This window comes from Notamacropus eugenii, chromosome 6 (assembly GCF_028372415.1).
Source record: "Notamacropus eugenii isolate mMacEug1 chromosome 6, mMacEug1.pri_v2, whole genome shotgun sequence".
Lineage (NCBI taxonomy): Eukaryota > Metazoa > Chordata > Mammalia > Diprotodontia > Macropodidae > Notamacropus > Notamacropus eugenii.
The window spans coordinates 341441836-341461883 of NC_092877.1; the positions used below are offsets into that span (position 1 = coordinate 341441836).

The 20048-nt window shown below is 41.8% G+C and overlaps 1 protein-coding gene across 10 annotated transcripts in view; it reads right to left on the reverse strand.

Moving 5' to 3' along the window:
* The window catches only part of ATP11B (ATPase phospholipid transporting 11B (putative)), a 146569-nt gene that overhangs the window by 24221 nt on the left and 102300 nt on the right, over positions 1-20048 (reverse strand). For all 10 annotated transcript variants that reach the window (XR_011969071.1, XR_011969072.1, XM_072618357.1 and 7 more), the window contains 7 exons: positions 17962-18143; positions 15810-16013; positions 14468-14621; positions 8185-8287; positions 4751-4896; positions 3035-3094; positions 1864-1991 (listed from right to left, as the gene is read on the reverse strand). Coding sequence is in view for 8 of the 10 variants with exons in the window: in XM_072618357.1 (XP_072474458.1) it covers positions 1864-1991; positions 3035-3094; positions 4751-4896; positions 8185-8287; positions 14468-14621; positions 15810-16013; positions 17962-18143 (977 nt within the window). In the remaining 2 variants the exon portion in view is untranslated. The remainder of the gene's footprint in view (positions 1-1863; positions 1992-3034; positions 3095-4750; positions 4897-8184; positions 8288-14467; positions 14622-15809; positions 16014-17961; positions 18144-20048) is intronic.

The window sequence follows — 20048 nt, forward strand, 5'->3', positions numbered from 1 at the left end:
AGAGAAATGAGAGAGATGAAAGAAAAGTATAAGAAGCAGGTCAACACCTTGCTAAAGGAGACCCAAAAAAATGCTGAAGAAAATAACACCTTGAAAAATAGGCTAAGTCAATTGGCAAAAGAGGTTCAAAAAGCCAATGAGGAGAAGAATGTTTCAAATTGCAGGCAGATCTTTTCTATTTTTGTCCATTTACTCTCTCCTTACTAATTTCATCTTTAAATATTCTTGGGATTACTTAGTTGAACTGGATCTCATGACAAGATTCCTGAAAACCAATATTTCCCTCTACTGCTTCTCATAGTTTTTATGAGGCAATTCTGTTCATAATCTTCTACTATACCCTCTAGAAAATTCTGCATTTGAGTTTACATTTTAAATTTGTGTCTTTTGCTACTATATCTCACCAAAGCAAAGGAGACCAAGTGTTTGCCGTATTAGGCAGTTTCTAAAGTGTTCAAGCCTACTCACTGGAGTGACGACCTTTCAGCAGGTAAATAGCCTTAGAATACGTTGATAGTCCATGTTGATATCTATTCCTTTATCCATTTCCCTTTCTTTGGTCATCAAAATAACTCATAAGTCAGACCTGAGCTATCTCGCTTGCACATCAAATCTCCTTTTCAACTTTACCTACGCTAAAACTCTTTTTGCTTTTTAATCCAAAACAGATACAGCAAAATTTCACCAGCTAAAACTCCACAAATCAAAATTGGTGATAATTGAAGCTGGACCTTCCATTTACTAGATAAATTCAGGTTGTAACAATTCTATGAGAACCTTGTTTCATCTATAAGAGCTAAGATGTTTTGTTTTTTAAAGGATGGTATCTAGCTGTAACTGTTATTAATTCAGTAGAGCTGGCCTAGTAAGGGAAAAAAAGATGAGAAAATTTCATATTTTCTCTGATGGCATTCCTAGGACCTTTCAACTCTCCTTGAATGCAGTTATGTATGGACAAGTGGTTTCTGTGTAGTTTATAATCTGTTTGGTTACCCTGAGTTATATTTCCCAACATCCATTTCCTCTGTAAATGGAGTAATAAACAAAATACTAAAAGTACATGATGCTTTAATTTGGAGAATCTCATAAAATTTTTTGTTGATCATCTTGTGAAACAGATGGAGTTACAGCTCTTTCTTGGCAGTGGAGCAGTGAGACTGACAGTCAAGGCCTATGTATACCAGGCCTCATGATGAGTATACTCTAAAGGGTCACTGGCATCTCTATTCCTAGTTTCACCCCCAAGGTCTCAGCTTAGGATGCTCTCACCACCATGCAGCTGAGTTGTGCAGCTTGTGGCTCTTTTTTTGCGTATCGCTCTTCTGGACCATCATGTAAAACATGGAATGATCGAGTGTCCATGGCCTTGAGCAAGATGATAATCTGTGCAATTCTTTATCACTAGGTAAAGATACATCCTCCAGATGCTGAAGTGCCCTTAATCATTCATAAAGACTGTTTTGAGACCAGTTAGTCAAACATTTATACTACACTTGAACTTTCATCTTCTTCTGGTTGTTTTTTCTTTTTAAATGAAGGGCCATAGTTTTATTAATCACTAGCAGATCATGTTCAGAGGAAAAAAGCTTTCCCTAATGGTCTCGGAGCTATACCATGATGCCTTTTCCATAGAGTTTAAAACTAAGGTTCTGTCTCTTACTGGAATAAATTATTTTTGTGCTATCTATGGGGAAAAAAACCCAGGAAGTGGTACATAGGCTACAATTATCTTCATAAAAAACTGGAAAATTCAGGTGTGGTCTTAAAAAACCACCTTACACAGACACAGACACACACAGACACACACACACGCTTGTCATTTGTTTCTATCACTTCCACATTTAAGAAAAGGAATACGCTTACCGATATAGAGTAGGTTTGCTCTGTAAGACGTGAGGATGTACATGCTGTTCCAAAAGACTATATATCAGAATAGGTAAGGAAGTGAAACAAATATTGTATAAAGTCAGGTAAACGCTGTCATACAGTGTCTAGAAACAAAAACACATGGATATTTTTGAGGTGTTAAATTACAGAGGTGACATCATATCCATTCATATGTAATAACTGATAGTAATAGAGACAGTAAAAGGATTTTTAATCTTTCACGTGTCATGGACTCCTTGGGCAGTTAAGGTTCAAACACAGTAAATAAAATACATAAGAGTATAAGGAAAAAAACTGTAAAGCTATCACAATATTTTAAAAATATACGGACAGTCTCCAATGTAAGAACCTCTGACACAGTATTTTCAGTTTTACAAAGTACTTTATATACAGGATTTCGTTTTAGCTTTTCAATGATCCTACAATTGTAGGATCATACATTCTGAGAAGAAAGGATCATTAGGGGTCATTTAGTCCACTCTCTTAGGCTACACTGTCTTTGGAAAACTGCAAATCAACTTCAATGACCCCAAGAATTACACAGAAACAAAGATCTATCTTTTAAACACCACCGTCCTACCAGCATTGCTGGTGACGTGGAGTACAAGAGTCTCAGAAGAATTAAAGAATGACTCTTACACAGAGAGCAACAGAAACGCATATACTGGTTATAGAGTCAAGGAGGAACTATGAAAAACAGGAATAAAAGATGTAATCAAGAAAATGTCTGATAGGAAGAGAAGATGAACTGGTGAAGGGGGCAGAGCAAGGCATGGGAAACAGACACTCCCACAGATACTTTCACAATGGCTACAGTAGACGCTGCCCAAAGGATACCACAGAGAGCATGAATCCAGTATTGAGACTAGCATATTGGGTGGACTCTTGTAGCAAACATATAGGAGCATGCGAATGAGAATCCCACAGTACGGGCAGGTATGGATGGGTCACAATGTATATCACTGGAGGGAATGTCTAGACTAGGGAGATCATAGCTGCAGCTGAGTACTGAGAATCGTAACTGCTTCACTGGTTTTCTGTCAGAATTAAATGAGATGAAGGCATATGCAGTGTTTTGCAAATCTTGATGCTCTACATAAATGTCAGTTATTATTAAAGACAAAACAACTTATATCTATTTACTTACTTGTTGTGAAAACAAACAATAGAACTGATATAAAAATTGGGGTGTGATAAAACACACATTCTGAAAAACAAGATGAAAAGAATTTTCCATTAGAAATATTTAGTACAAAAACAGAATTTAAAGAATACTAGTTACATTTAACAACAACCTCTGTATTTCAGTATATGGAACAGCCTTCTAAAACAAAAAAATGAAAGCTTCTTAGAACTGGATAGTTGAAGAATGAAACTGTGTAAACATGACTGGTTGGGAAGGCAGAGAAATTGGCCTAAATAATATTGTATAGTGCTATTTCCATTTTATAGGAGGACAAAACTTAAGAGCCAGCACAAAGACAGGAATTCAAATCTCCTTGATTCTTTTATTTTGGCTAGGTGATATCAGAAATTTTGACTTCCTAACCAATATTCTTAATCTTGTGACCACAGAAAATTTTTTTACATAATATGCAGTCTTAAGGTTGCATGTCTTAACTTGAAAAATGAAAGAAAAGATTCAGTTATACATCTAACAGAAGACTCATTTTCATGAAGCTCCCATCACCTCTTTGTAGATATATGCATACACTTCTCACCCTGAGCCCCGCCCCCCCCCAAAGGAAGCTCCTCCTGGACAGCACCTAAGTCAGGGGTGTCCCTTTTAGTATTCCTTGCCCTGAAATGATAATGATACTCTACATACAGCAGGCATTTAATATTTGTTGTGCTTCAGTGTATTACCAAATGTGAATTTTCTTCTCTTTTTTCCCCTTTTACCTTTATTCCTTTTTCACCTTTGCAGGGGTTTCTCACCTGGACTAGGACTAGGGTACAGTCCACACTGGTATGCAGTACTAGGAGAAAACCTAGGCACTTACAGGACTTGACTCTCCTTTTCTGTCTTGCAGAGTTTCTACAGTCCTCTTGACTCCTCCCCAGTTCCCTTACAACCTGCTCTTTATCTCACAAAGAACAAAATGGCCTGGCAATCTGAAGGAAGCCCGACAGAGGAAGATTGTGCCCTCACAGTTCCATGACAACCTTCCTTCTCCTCATTCTCTCAAGCCTGGCTGGAGTCCTCCTTCCAAGCTACAAAGTGACTTAAGACAAAGGCACCACTACTGGCCTGGAGCTGGCAACCCCGATCCTTGCCCTACATAGGGATGATGACAAAAGAGAGGATCCTCTCAAACTACAAGAATGGTGGAGATATACTTCTAACCTATGGAAATGCAATCATGAACATGCAATTAAAATAATTACAACTGGCTCATTACAGGTTAACTGGTTTTTCTGCATTGGCCTAAGAGACTAACCACCAAATCTTATAATACTGACATGGAAAAATAGATTTTAAGTTCCAAAAGACCAACTTATAAACGAATATTTAGGGAGAAAAAAACCAAACGTTAAAAATTGTTTTTTACATGTAATTGAGGAGAAAATTATTTAAAAAAACTATTAAAAAATGAATAAGTGAACATCTGGAACACAACCTGCACATAACCTGGGAGCTGCCTATTATTAATAAAAAATCATAGGGTCATACTGTTTGCTATCAAATAAAATACCACTGCTTGTTCAGGACAGAATCATGTGTCCTGGATATGTGTCTTTATAACAGAAATGGTTCACAATGGCTTGTGCTACAATTTGGCTCTTTCTATGTAACTGGGCTCTCTATGCATAACTGTGGTCCACCCAAATTTCATGAATCACCAACTGTCTCTCTGCTTACCTTATAAAAAAAGTATTGTACAAGGGTTGCTATTCTAATATAATAAAAATGGCCATGGACAAAAAGCAATTTGGAGAGGAATTTAAATCTTGCAATTGCATAGTCGCTGTTTCGAGCAGCCTGTCTTCCTTCTTTTCCCATAATTCCTGTAACAGAGGCAAAAATAAAAAAGGGAAAGCATCAGTACAGGCCATCCTTCATGAGAGTTAACAAATGCTCTTTAAGGGTAGAACAGCTGGAGGCTGGTATGTACAACAAAGTCAGAAAGCCCCACAGCTTAGCGGGAATTCTTCCAGGAATTCCTCCAGGCCTCACAGAATACCCCACTCTCCTACCCCCAGGCTACCATCTTGCTTAAAGGACAGGATTATTTCTCTTAAAACAGAATGGCCGCTGGAGACAATTTATGAGGCTGCTGTTTTATGGAAAAAAGCTTTAAACAGGAGCAAAAGAGAACAATGTGATGACTGCTACATTTCATTGCAGGATATCTATCAATCAAAAGCCTCTACTAAGTTCCTGCTTTGTGCCAGGCATGGAAGATAGAAAGACAAAAACGAGTCTCACACTTCAATAATACAGTATCAAGGTAACCTCAATTCACACAACCTGCACATAGAGGGTCCTTAAAAAAAACAGGGAGAGAGGGACTGGACCTGTGCTTTCAAAGGTAGAGGGAACACTGATGAGGGAGTTCCCTCTCCTTGGTTCACTCAGTAATTAGAAGAGTCTTACAGAGGGGCCTGGAGTAGAGGGGTCAAACTCAGATCAGACTTAAGATGCAATTGGGAAATGGGAAAATACAACTTAGAAAATGTTCATATGTGGCACAGGGACACCTTCCTTCCTGAGTCTGACTGCTGGCCTGGAGCAGAGGGAGGGGGCCACACTGCCAGCTGTCATTTTCTACCTCCCTGAGTGGCTCCCTCTCCCTTTGCCAAACCTTTGCATCGCCCCTATGACAGCTCTCAGCAGAGAACCTTGCTCACATTCACCAAGGGCTTCCTTCCGCCCTTCACTCTCATCTCACACCCCTCAGGGCCTCCTACCACCATCTCCTCTGGCCAGTCTGTCTCCCATGATGATGCAGTCCTTCTCCTTGCCCAGGAAAACCTCTTTACCTGTACAAGTAATCTCATGACCTCCCATATCCTCTAGCAGACTGTGACCTCTTATCATCGTCATTTATCTTCAGTCTCTCCCTAACAGAACTTCCCTTCATCCTTAAAAACCCACACTTGATCCGTTCATCCTGGCTAACCATCAAGGCATATCTCTCTTCCCTTTCATGACTCAACAGCTTGAGATGGCCATCTATAACAGCTGACTCCATATTCTCTCTCTCTGGTAAAACAGATCATTTTACCAAAGATCTGTTAATAACCCAGTCTCATACTTTCTCTAATCTCATACTTCCTGACCTCTCTGCAACCACTGGCACTTAAATCACCCTCTTCTCCTTAATCCTACTGTTTTCTTTCTTTTTTGTGCCTTAATGTTAATGCTACCTCTCTACTGATTATCTCCACTTAATTCTGCATATGTTCTCTGTATATGGTTAACAACAATAGTAATACTAACTAACCATTTGTTAAGCGTCTACTATGAACCACTTTGCTAAACACTTGGCAAACATCACATCATTTGATCCTCACAACAACCCTGGGAGGTAGGAACTATTTTTATTATTTTCATTTTACAGATGAGGAAACTGAGGCAGAGTTGAAGTGACTTGCCTAGGATCACACAACTAGTAAGTGTCTGAGGCTGGATTTCAACTCAAGTCTTCCTGGCTCCTGCCTGGTGCTCTTTAGGATTACTACCATCAACCCAATCCAGGACCTCATCATCTCATAGCTGCCTCAAGTCCTTGCTCTGCTCAGCTGTCCCAGCTCAGATCATCTCACTCCTCTTGCCCCTTTAATAAACTCTGGTGTCTCTCGACTGACTTCAGGAAAGTCATCACTTCCTTCCCACATTCCAATCTTCCTTGCTGTCTCTCATACCAGACACCGCATCTCCCAGCTCAATAAACATTCACTGGCCTCACTGGGATTCTCTTCCTCTTCATCTCCACTGCCTGGCTTCCAGTCACAGCTACCCTTCCATCTTTTGCTCTCCCTTGAAGAAACTGACCCCCACTAGTACTCCCCTTTGACGTACTCTGCAGGCAGCCTATGTATGCCCATTCTCTCCCATCAGACTGAGAGGTCCTGGAAGGCAAGGTCTGGCCTTCGCCTTTCCGGTTGGAGCGCTGCTGGACCAGTGGTGGGTGATGAGTTCTTGACTACAAAGACAGCTCAGCCCACCACACTAAGCTGCCTCTCATACAGAACAGAATAATTTGGTGGGAAGAGGGGTGGCATTGGTGACTGGGAGGTAAGGAAGGTCCTAGGAAGGTGGCCACAAAGAATGAAAGGAGAAAGTGCTGGAAATGGGTGGCACTGCACGGGAAGCGTGTATACTGACTAAATCACTGGAGCTTATGAACAAAGAGGCTTTGTGGTACATTGGAGTCAGGGGACTTGGATTCCAATCCCACCTCCAATGTTTAATTATGTGTCGCTAAACTCCATGTTCTCAGTTTCCTCATCTCTAAGACATAAAAGGTGGACTACATGGACAGCCCCAAAGGTCCCTTCCATGAGCCTATGACCATTTGAAAGACTAGGCAGACTGAGGGGTTATTTTTAGATGGGAGAATTGTTTTTACACTTCACATATGTATACATGTTTTAAAAGTATGATAATGAGTATAATTATTGTAGGTAGCAGTACCGGATCTAAAATGGATGATTTTTAAGTAAAAAAAAGAATTAAGAACAAAGGTCATTCTCTTAAAGTTAAAGGCCTGTGTGGTTCTCTTTATCTATACTGAGGTCCCATACCACTTTCTTTCACCTTAAAGCTTTGTGAGACAGACTGCAAAACCTCAAAATTCTGAGAGGATTAATTTATAGCTAATAGTAGCTTTTTAAAAGATAGCATTAAAGAATTCTAAAACATGCCAAACACTTCCCCCATGGGAAAGGTGTAACTGTTATTTTGGAGGTCGTATGGCACAGTGGATAGAGTGAGAAGAACCCCTGCTGCTGGTGCGTCACCTGAGGATTCCTCCTAAAGGTGCTCTCTGTGCTAATGAAATCAGATTCAGTCCACATCTCTATTACCACTATCATGAATCACCAACTTCATGCACTGTGGCGGCTGGCAGTGCTCCATATTCTGGAGCAGAAATTCTTTAAAAAATAGTGACTATTCAAAGAATATTCAAAATGAGTATTTTAGCTACAATGTACTTATGAGAATAAAGCTTTGATGTGCGTGGTTTCAGTCCTAATCTGCATGTCTGGCACTGTGGTCTGAGAGACAAATGGAAAGTTCATAATATCGACTACATATTGACTTAGAAAATTAAGAAAAAAATCAGTCACCTATGCCAACATGAGCTTCCTGTATCATGCTCACGTCGTTAGCACCGTCACCGACAGCCAGCGTTATAGGTTTTTCTGGAGAGATTTTTATCAGTCTTATTACCTGAAAAGACAATTTTAATTAGTTCTCATAAAATCAGCTCTTAGTAAAATGCTTGTTGACTTACTACTAAGGCAAGATATAAATCATTTTCTAGAGAAATACACATTAAAATACCGCTCCTTCACAGGATCAGCTTTGGCCTGATGGTCAATGTCAAATATTCTTAATTCTACAAACCATTAGATGACTCAAGGATGAATCAAAGATTAAACACATTTATATGAAAACAGCAGGGCTTGGGAAAAGCAGCATTAGGGAAATTCTGGATACTCAGGCTAGAATAAGTTTGAGAGAGAACTATTACATTCCTTTTCAAACACAAACTTAGGTTAATTCAACATCATAAAAATGTAGAAATTAAGAGTGGAGTATAAAGATTGATACTATAAACAAATTAAGGGAGCAAGGAATAGTGTATTTGTCAGATTTATGGAGAATGGAGAAATTTTTGACTAGACAAGAGACAGAGAACATTATGAAGTGCAAAATGGATAATTTTGATTATATTAATTTGAAAAGTTTTTGAACAAACAAACCCAATGCAACCAAGATCAGGAGGGAAGCAGAAAAGTGGGAAATAATTTTTGCTACTAGTGACTGTGATAAAGGTCTTATTTCTAAAATATATAGAGAACTGAGTCAAATTTACAAGAATACAAATCATTCCCCATAGTCAAAGGATATGAACAGGGAGTTTTCAGAGGAAGAAATTAAAGCTATCTATAGTCAAATGAAAAAATGCTCTAAATCACTATTGATTAGAGAGATGTAAATCAAAACAACTCTGAGGTAACCACATCACACCTATCAGATTGGCTAACATGAAAAAATAGGAAAATGATACATGTTGGAGAAGATTGTGGGAGACTTGGAATACTAATTCATTGTTGGTGAAGATATGAGCTGATCCAACCTTTCTGGAGGGCAATTTGGAACTATGCCCAAAGGGCTACAAAAATGTGCATACCCTTTGACCCAGCAATATCGCTTCTAGGACTGTATCTCAAAGAGATCATAAAAATGGAAAAGAGTCACACATGTACAAAAATATTTATAGCAGCTCTCTTTGTGGTAGCCAAGAACTGGAAATCAAGGAGATGCCCATCTATTGGGGTATGAATGAACAAGTTGTGGTATATGAATGTAATGGAATACTGTTGTACTATGAGAAATGATGAACAGGAAGACTTCAGAGAGGCCTGGAAGGACTTTTATAAACTGATGCTGAGTGAAAGGAACGGAACCAGGAGAACTTTGTACACAGCAACAACCAAAAGTGTGTGAGGAATTTTTCTGGTAGACTTAGCCCTTCACAGCAATGCAAGGACCTAAAAAATTCTCAATGGACTCAAGGCAAAATGCCTTCCAAAAACAGAGAAAGAACTATGGAATTGCACAGCAGAATGAAGCAGACCTTTTTCTCTTGTGTTATGTTTTGTATTGTATTCATGATTTCTCCCATTCATTCTAATTCTTCTAGGCAACATGACTAAAGTGAAAATGTATTTACTAAGAATGTATTGTAGAACCTATATATGAAGAGGGGAGAAGGTGGGAAAAATCTAAGATATATGGAAGGGAATGTAGAAAACTGAAAACAAATAAATTAATTAATAAAAAAAGAGCAGAGGCTAATATGGAATGAAAAAAGAAATTAAGAGTAGAGGCAGAACTCATTTGCTCTCACTTCTGTATAGTTGGGTGAGATTTAATTTATGGAAAATAAAGGAAGAGCTGAAGAATCAAAAAAATGTCTTTCAAAAATAATGTGGAGAAAAAAGTACCTTTGTGAAAAATTCTAAAGTTGATTTTATCTTGGAATGTTTCTTCTTAGAGCCTATCTCAAGTTTTCTTATCATCTCACAGTTGAATTTATGTCAATTCCAGAATACAGAAAACTAATCCTTTCTTAGGTTAAAAATTTATCTTAGAGGCAGCTGGTGGTACGGTAGGGAGATAAGTTCAAATCCTGTTTCAGATACCTACTAGCTGTGTGACTCTGGACAAGTCACTGTCTACCTCAGTTTTCTCATCTGTAAAAATGGGCAAGATAATAGCACCTGCCTCCCAGGTTTGCTGTGGAAATAAAATGAGGCAATATTTACAAAACCCTTTGTGAACCTAGCTTTTATTATTTATTATTATTATATATTTATACATGCCATAAATTTATAATAGTTTTAAGAGTACTCTCTTAACTCCTCAGCTCAGTCTCATTCTTCTTCCAGTTTTATCTGCCCACTAAGAAAGTGAACTACAGGTGGCTGAAGTTTACGGATGTTTCTTAAACAAACCTCCACTGCCTTTAGTTTAACACTTAGAAGGAAGAACTTAACAGTATTTAAAATTACACACAATAAAATCTGAATGCTGTCAAATTCCAAACATAGACTACATATGAAAAGGACAGCCCCTGTGTGCTGCTCCTGGGGATTTCCAGAGGTGCTACTAGGATTCTCTGAATCAGTGTGGACAGGAAGCTGTGCGTAGTCCCTCAGTGCAACGGAGCACTGAAGGCAGGCAAAAGTACCAAATCCAGGCTCCGGAGTCAGGTGGCAGGAGCTCTGAGCCTCCTCTTTCCTCCAAGGCCCATGTGTCCCCTGGAGCTCAAGCTCTTTTCAGGGCCTCCCAGGCACCATGCACCTGGGCAGTCCCCAGAAAGCCTGTCTTTTCCTATGGATGTCATCAACTGGCCTTCTTTCTGAATCTGCTCAAGTCACTGCAGGAAATGTGAAGAAGCCAACTGATGTCATGCATTTCTCACGTGCCCTTTGGGTGGCCCTCAAGTCTGATTCAGTCAGTCAGTCAACAAGCATTTATTAAGCACTTACGTGCAGGAAGGCAGTGTTCAATATACCAAGAATACAAGGCAACTCAGTGGCTCGGCTCAGGAGCTCAAGCTCTGGGTCTGAAGTCAGGAAAATCTGAGTTCAAATCTGGCCACAGACACCTTCTGGCTGTGTGACCCTGGGCGAGTCCCTTAACTTCAGCTTACCTCAAGTTTCCCCAACTGTGAACAAAGGTAATAACAGCACCTGCCTCAAACAGCTGCTGATCTCAGATGAGATCACTGCAAAGTGCTGAGCACAGTGCTGAGCAGAAGTAGGTCCAGCATCAGTGCTTACCTCCACCCTCCTAAAGAAGTACCTGTCCTCACAGAGCTTGTGCATATATAAGATGTGCACAGAGTAAACAGAAGGTAATCTCCAAGGAAAGGCATGAGCAGCAGGGGGAGATTGGAATGTTCCATCACTGGCAGTGACAGGGTCTCACACGACTGCTGGTAAGGATGGTTTTTTAAGGCAGGGGCTAGCTTAGAATTACTAAAGGGGTTGGATCATTTCCCAGCTGAAGCACCCATACATGAAGATGAGCAAAGTCAGTGATTCGCCCACCTGACTGAATGACTGTCATTTACTGGACTTGTTCCTTGGTAGGCAGGTAGGCTAGGATCCTGCTGGGTTTTAGAACCCTAGTATCATCAAAAAATGAGATCACTTGGAGAACCTAAGTAACACCTCTTTCATGCAGATACAGTCTGGGACACTCTATGCCCCCTCTGGTGACCTGCCTCTCCTACTTGCTGGGACAAATGCTCTCCTTTGAATCTCCAGTTATTACAACCTGTCCCAAAAGGTTGTGATGAGGAAAGCGTTTTATAAATCTCTAGGTGCTATCCAAAGGTAAGTTTTTATTATTACTATATTATCTTGTAATTCTTTTTTTTAGGGCAGTGACATGAGCTCACATCAACATAATTTCTGTCTCCAGGAGGCCAGTTTAAACACAGAGTAAGGCACAGATCTAAAGCATGCAGGAAAGGCTACAGAGGCCCATGTCCTCCCAGCATCCTCCTGGGATCCTGGTGCCCTCTCCTCCTTCCCTTGAACACCAACCATTTCTTGGGTGGCTGTTACACTCCAAGCACTAACAGACACCAAGACAAGTGAAACAGTTCCTGTCTTCAGGGAGCTTACACTCAGGTTCTCTCTGTCCTCTCTCATTTGGTGACTTCATCAGCTCTTAGTTTGATAATGTAGAAGGCAGTCTTGCAAAGTGGAAAAGAGGCTGGGTCTGCATCTGGGCTCAAGTCCCTGCTCCACTGCGGACTGGCTGTGTGACTCTCTGCAAGTCCCCACCCTCTTTGGAGCCTGGAGGAGAAGGAGGTTGGACACTAAACTCTCTGCTTGCCCTTTGATGCTCTCCATAAACCTTGCTCTCCCCTCCCCCCCATCCAGTCTTCCACCTAGTGACAGTGGCCTCCTGGCTATTCCATGAAGAAGACCCGCCATCTCTGAGCTCCAGGCATTTTTCTCTGGCTGTCCCCAGACCTGAAATGCCCTCTGTCCTTTGCTCCAACTACTGACCTTCCTGGCTCCCTTCAAGTCCCAACTAACATCCCACCTTCTACAGGAAGCCTTCCCCAAACCCTCCTAAAGCCAATGCCTTCTCTCAGTTCACTTTTCCAATTTATTCTCTATGTAACTTGTTGGTCCAAACTGTTGCTTGTTGCCTCCCCCATCAGACTGTGAGCTCCTTGAGGGCAGGGAGTGTCTTTTGCCTCCTTTTGTATCCCAGGTGCTTAGTACAAGGCCTGGCACTCAGTAGGTACTTAATAAATGTTTATTGTCTGACTGGCCTGAGGCCCCTGCTAGTTCTAGACCTATGGCCCTAATGCACTTTGGTCATCCCAATGATAATCTGATATCAGAAGGGAAGTCCAGGCTCAAAACTGCATAAATATTGTGGTAAATTTTTATAAGCAATTTCAAAAGTTTTAGGATTAGGAAAAAAAACAGAAATGAAAGACTTGCTGGCCATGCTGCTGTTTCAGAAAGTTTTTCACAACTGCACGAACACATACAGCTTTATGTGTCCATAACTGATTTTAATCTTTAGTGAAAGTTCCCAAGTCAAGTGGAAATATATGCATACAAAAATTTCATAACGTGGAATTTCACCACAATTATAATTTTTTCAATGAAATTATTTTGTTAAATTAAAAAAAAAACACTAAAATATAAGACTAAAAGAAGAGCTGCTCTCCCAAGTACAACTCACCAAATTCTTCAGCTTTCCTCCTTTTCGGCCTCTGCAGCTCTCAGCTGCTGACACCTCCCCTCTCCCATGGACACTCAAGGGAGGTTCTAATTTCTGCTCTCCACAACGGGATGCTCGCCTGAGATCCCACACTTGAGTATGGGGCACTCCTCCAGTTAAGCTGAACTACTTTGTCTCTTGAACATTTCTCCTACTTTGCCCTGTTGAGGATCTGGCTCACAATGAATGTCTAAAGATGTAGAGATAGACTCCCAGTGATTCTAGCAGAGGCTGCAAGAGCTTCAGAAGAAGATGGAGGCCAGAGTCACCTGAACTTGGCCAGGCTTCTAAATGAGGCTCAGGCCAACCAAGGGAGGCAAAGATTGGGACCCTGAGGTCTATTGAAAACTTGGTGCCCACCCTCTACTGGCTTTGTTCGGCTGGACACACGGCTTCTGACTCTCATCCTTTCTGGTCCTTGCTGTGATGGCCAGTTCTGATCCTTTCTACTCTTGAACATCTTGACCATCTGCTCCCTCACCTCCCTCCATCCCCATCGAAACCCTTGCTCTGGGACTGTAGCATTTTGGTGCTGCTGGCAATTACCAAGCATTACAGCCATCTGGGGGTGTGTGGTGCCTCCCTGCTACACTACCTGCTCCATAGCAGCAGGAATCAAACTGTCTTACCTAATCTCTGTTATCTAACCTCGTACAATGCTGGGTATAAAAGTACTCAATGTCTGTTGAATTAAACTGAGCTTACATATGCCTTCCTTGGGACCAAGAAACAAGAACCTCTTTAGTGAGAATAGACTGGTTCAAGCTTTTACTCTTCATTTAAAATTTATAGAACCTGAGAAAAGTAAAATGTATATGCAATAAAAAATGTGACCACACTGCCATTGTGACAAAAGGTACATAAAGGGTGAGCAAAACCAGGGGAAAACAGGAGGGTCTGATGTTTTATGAATCCATCTCCCATAAACCCATCACTCTATCTATGAAACAAGTCATGGGGAAGGTGAAGCTTCCATCAAGTGTTCTGTGAATTAAAGACACCAAGGACCCCTCCCCAACCCACCCTAGGACCCTTTGCAGGAGGCATAGCCTGGCCCTCAGGCCCAAGGGTGGCACATACTTTTGCTTTCTGCAGTGGGGCCATGCGGCAGCAGAGGACAGCACAGCAGCTTTTACACACATCCATGAAAATCTTCTCGTGCTCCCTCAGGGCCAGAGAAAGGCTGCTCCCGTCCACCACTAGCCCATGCTGGATCACATGGTCATCAGCAATTCTGGAAAACAAAACATTTTGATTTTCAACCAAATGCTTTGGCCCCATTTACTACACCTAAATAACAGTAACAGACTTCACTTCCTGGATGACCCAGGCCCATTCTGGGCCCCTATTTCTGCATCAGCAAACTAAGAGGACTACACTCAATGGCCTCTGAGTAAGGCCCTTTGATGCTGTGGATCCAAGAGACTATGAATGTCAACCCCTGCTTCTTTAGTAAACTCCAGGACCAGATACAAGATCTAGCTTTTAAAGTCCTTCGTCAGCTGACTTGTTCCTGCCTTCACAGTTTCTTGCCCCTTTCTCCCCCCATGTACTTTGGCAATCTAGTGACCTCATCCCTGAGGTTTGGCCTTAAGTCTCAGTTAAATTATCACCTTCTGCAACAAGGCTTTCCTGAATTTCCTCTAATAGGATCTCCAATTTATCCTGGATATCTTGTTTGTACAAAGTGGGCGCCTTGAGAGCAAGGACGGTTTTTTACATTAGTACATAACACACTGCCTGGCACACAGTTTGTTGACTGAACTTGAATGAACACAAAGGTGTGTGTGCATAAAATGTGTAACACAAGATTTTTTTCACCTCCCATGTTTTGGACACTATGTCTAAGGATCTAAGACCCTACTAGCTTCTTTGTTCGTATTAGAGATGGCTCAATCCAAATAATCTGTGCTTAAAAGCACCAACCTATTAAAATATACAATCATTAATGAAATCTATTTTCCTTGGAGTTTTAAAAGGCCCCAGTGGATGCCAGCATTTAAATAGCCAATATTTAGAATAACTCAATACAAAGAGCCCCTTTTCCAGAAAGTAAATCACCCCAACAGTGACACTCCAATAGCCAAAGCCCCCTGTTTCAAAAAGCCTACACATTTATCAGTTTCCCTCTGAAGAATTTAAATCAATCAATCAACATCTAAGTATCTGCCACAGAGGCCTGCTGGGACCCAGGGCTTTGCAGGAGACCAGAAAGGTCGATGGCTCTAGGGGAGCCACTAAGAGGTGACTACACCTCTTACCCAGATTAGATTGTGAGGCTGCCCAAACCACAAAGTGTAAAACTGGAAGGGTTGAGCCTGAAAAAATCAATGTGTGGCTCATGGCCTCTGAATGATTCATTCCTGTGCCCAGGGTGACCCCTCTTTGGGGATCCCACAGAACTCCCTGGAACCCAAAATACCTTCTGGCCAGTCGCCTCAGTTGCTCTGCACACTCGCTGTCTGATTTCTGGTTGACCAGTTCAAGGATGTTCATGGTTCTATGAAAATGTCCACACGATAAGCTCACGCTGATGGCAGTCTCATGCTTGTCCCCAGTAAGTACCCAGATCTTGATGCCTGCCATGCGCAAGGCTTCAATGGTTTCTCTCACTTTATCCTGAAGCCTGAAATTAGAAGCAAAACCATTTGGCACAGGCCCTGCCAGACTGGCGTTTTAGAAATCGCAGATAGCGCACCAAACAAACAGAACATCTTGTTACATCAATGTGGTTATACCAGTCATGAAACATTAGTGAGGCCCGGTCTAAGTGAAGATCTCTGTATTAGAATTCTTATATGTGAACTGTGAGAAACAAAGCTTCCAAGTCTTTTTTCACAGTCAGATGAACCACTTTGACTCAATAAGGCACCATTTTTACCAGAAAGCTTTCAATTTCAAGTTGTAAGTGAGTATTCAGAGAAAGGAATATGCTTCTCTCACCTGTGACTCAAGACTTATACATCAAGGACCAAAGGCAACAGAATCTGTTGAGAAGACAAATATCTAAAGCACCTGAAGAGTCCATTAAATAGAAATGTAGAGAAAAAGTACATACTAACGTGCATGGATCCCTAAACCAAAGAAAAGTAAGAACGATCACTTAATTTTGCTATAAATCTGAGGTGAAAAGCAAAGCTTCGACCAGGCATTTAATTTAAATTGTATAACAGATGCTGAGCTTTCCTCTCCTCTTCCTTTAATCCTTGAGGCAACAGATCTTCTGTGCACAGTAAGTACAAGGCAGCGTTCTTGGTGGGAGAGTCCTTGCCTTCAGGAAACTTTTATTCTCCTGGGGATCAGAAGATGGCAAGGGGAGATGACATGTCTGTTTTGGTCCAGATCTGTTATGTCATTGGTGTTAAGCAAGTCCCAGTGAGGAAATTTCTTCAGTCAATGCAAATCAGTAATTCTTTTCTAACTTCTGGTCTGAAAGAGCTGCTTAGAGCAGAGGTATCAAACATGCAGGACCTTGACCCCAACCTATTCCTGCAGTGCCCAGAACCAAATTAGATGTCGCTGGGAAATAATTAACAAAGTAAATAGACAGTAAAACATGGATAGCAGTGTATTTTAAAATGCAATGTATGCCGGGCCAGTAGGGATTCTTACACATGGATTACTGACCCCTTTCAACACCTCTGCCCTGGACCCCTGAGAGGTCAGGTGACCTGCCCAGGGTCCCACAGTTAGGAGGTATCAAAGATGAGACCTGAGCCCAGCTCTTTCTTATTTTGAGGCAGGCTCTAGCTAAAAGGTAGCTGGTGGTACAGTACACAGAACGCTGGAGCTCAAGTTAGGAAGCCTGAGCTCAAATCTAGCCTCAGAACTCTTACTAGCTGTGTGACACTGGGCAAGTCACTACACTTCTGTCTGCCTCGGTTTCCTCAACTGTAAAATAGGAATAATAACAGCAGCTACCTCTACAGAGCTGTTGCGAGGACCAAGTGAGATAATAATTATAAAGCTCTCAGCACAGTGTCCAGCATACAGCAGTTGCACTATAAATACTTTCACCCTTTATTCACTATGCCAACTGGTCTCATAACACATACAAACATAGAAAGTAATACAAGGTAGGAAGGAGGACAAAGCAAAGATCTAGAGACACTTGGGGGAGAAGAGAACACTTGAAGTTGGGGCTCTGAGAAGGTCACTCCACAGAGGAAGAGGCAGTCTGGAAGGAAGATTCAGATTTTTGTGGGAGGGTGGTGGGTAGGGGTGGGAGATTCAGTCTCCGAAAGGCAGAGACAAAGGAGCAGCGTTCTCTAGGCTTCGTACAGAAGCCCATGACGGCCGTGGGGTGAGACATGCCCTGCTAAGCCTGAGGAGGAGCTGCCCTCTGTGTATGATTTCTGAAACCAAATGGAAAGCTGACCTGCAGAGACATGAAGAAGCCTGAGCAGTTCAGAGTGCTGAGTGAACTCTCTCCCCAGTTTATTTAGATTAGAGCATGAATATGTTTTCCCAAATACAAAGTAAAATGCCACTATCAGGCTCCTGGTGCTGTGTGACCCAACACACATGCCTCAGTTCAGCACAACCAGATAGAGCCTGTGGCTGTCTCGACTTACCTGTCTTCTACGCCCGTCGCCCCAAGTAACAGCAGCTCTCTCTCTATGAAGTGGAATGTCTCTGCTAACTTCTCTTCTCGCTGCTGCAAGGCAGTTCTGGCAGCAAAAAGGCGTCTGTCCACTTCCTCAAACTCTTCAGGTGTGAACTGTCTATATGCTACACACAGAGTTCTTAGCCCTTTCTAGGGCAAAAATAAAGGATAAAAACAAAGGGACTGAGAAACTGGTTTTAACACCAATCATCTAATAATGTAAGATATATCATATAACAATATCTTTTAATAATCTAATTCTCACCTTGGCACACCAACATCAACCCAAGCCACCATTTTTAACAAAGAACATCCATGAAACACCCCCTCACATGGGTATGATCTGCTGACAGCATTCAGTAAGCACGAACTGTGGTGGACTCTCCATCTAAAATCGGTAGGGGCTGTAGGCGTTAGAGGCTCATTATCCGACAAGAGACTACAGCAATGCCGGCAGGCCCTTTCTTAGGGTGAATGAGATGCATCCCTGACACACTGAAACAAGCCTTGAAGGCCAATAGGGATTCCCAAAGGGGGTGAACTCAGAAGAGAAGCACTGGAGCCATGCAAAGGCATGACCCAGAAATGTAACGTCATACACAAGGAACAGCAAGGTTAGTTGGAGAGCAATGTGTAGTCGGTGTGGAGAGGTCGGCTGCAGTCAGACTGTGAAGGGACTGAGATACCCAGAGAAGGAATCTGTGTTTTATCTCAGATGCACAGGGCGCTGCAAGAGCAAAGCTCTACTTTAGGAACATTATCTGACTGTGGTTGGAAGGTTAGACTGGAAATAGATGCAGAAGCAAGAAAGGTGAGAGGTGAAGATGCCCTGGAGAAGGGGACAGTTAGGAGGAGCGTTCTAGAGTGAAAACTGACAAAACTCAAGTGACGTGAATACGGGAGCTGGGACGCTTCTGAGGCTGCAAAGCTGTGTGACAGGAAACAGTGACATCTGAAAGAGGAACGAATATGTGGGCACAAACACTGAGTTCTTTTGGGGATATGCTGAGTCTGATGTCCAGGTACAGAGGTGGGAAAAGAACTGAGGTAACAAATAAGGACCAGACATGAAGTTATAGGAGTATTCTATGCAGAGGTGACAGCTGGACCCAGGAGATCTGTGAGGTGGCAGAGGGAAGTAAAGAGAGAGACAGAGAAGAAAAAAGAGGCTGAGGAAGAAGAGCAGAGGAGGCTAGGGGAAGGGAAGGGAGCAGAGGAGAGAGAAGAGAGCCCAGGAAAAAGATCTTTGGAAGAGACATGGAGGATGGTCCTGCAAAGTAAACTGAGAAGGATCAGGAGATAACAGTGGCATAAAAACTCAAAGAAAAGCATGCTCAAGAGGAAGGAGAGGTTCTAGTGTGAAACCCTACAGAGACGTCAAGAAAGATGTGCAAAGTGAAGAGACCACTGGATTGATGACCTTAGAGTTCTCTCAGTTGAGTGGTAGGGTTGGAAGTCAGACTGCAAGGGGAAGAAGTAGAGTCAATGAGTTTGGGCAATTTTTTCTTGGAGAAAAAGAATGATAAATTGAGGGGATAGTTGGGTGAAGTTTTTATAAGGAGAGGGAATACAAGACATCTTTGAAAGTAGCAGGGAAGGACCCAGATGATGAAGAGACTAAAACCTAGAGAGTAGCACTGATTGAAGGGCAAAAACTGAAAAGAGACTAGTTGGTGCTTTGGCCCTGGCAAGAAAAAAGGGGATGTGGTTGCTTCAACACAATAGCACACACAAAAGCATAAGTGTACTTTATCAGCCTGGCTTAATTCATTATCAGAGAGTTGGGCCTGGAGTCAAGAAGAGTCAAATCCTGCCTCAGACACTCTAGGGCTATGCAATGATGAACAAGTCACTTAACCTTTTAGCCTTAGTTTCATCAACTATAAAATGGGGACAATAGGACTTCCTTCCTAGGAGTTTTAAGAGGATCAAATGAGATGGCATGTTTAAAGCACCATACAAACTTTAAAGTGCCATAAATGTTAATTATCTTTAATCCGAGCTACTATTTTACCAGGCAGATTCCTTTCCAGGGGTCTTAACACACATACTACT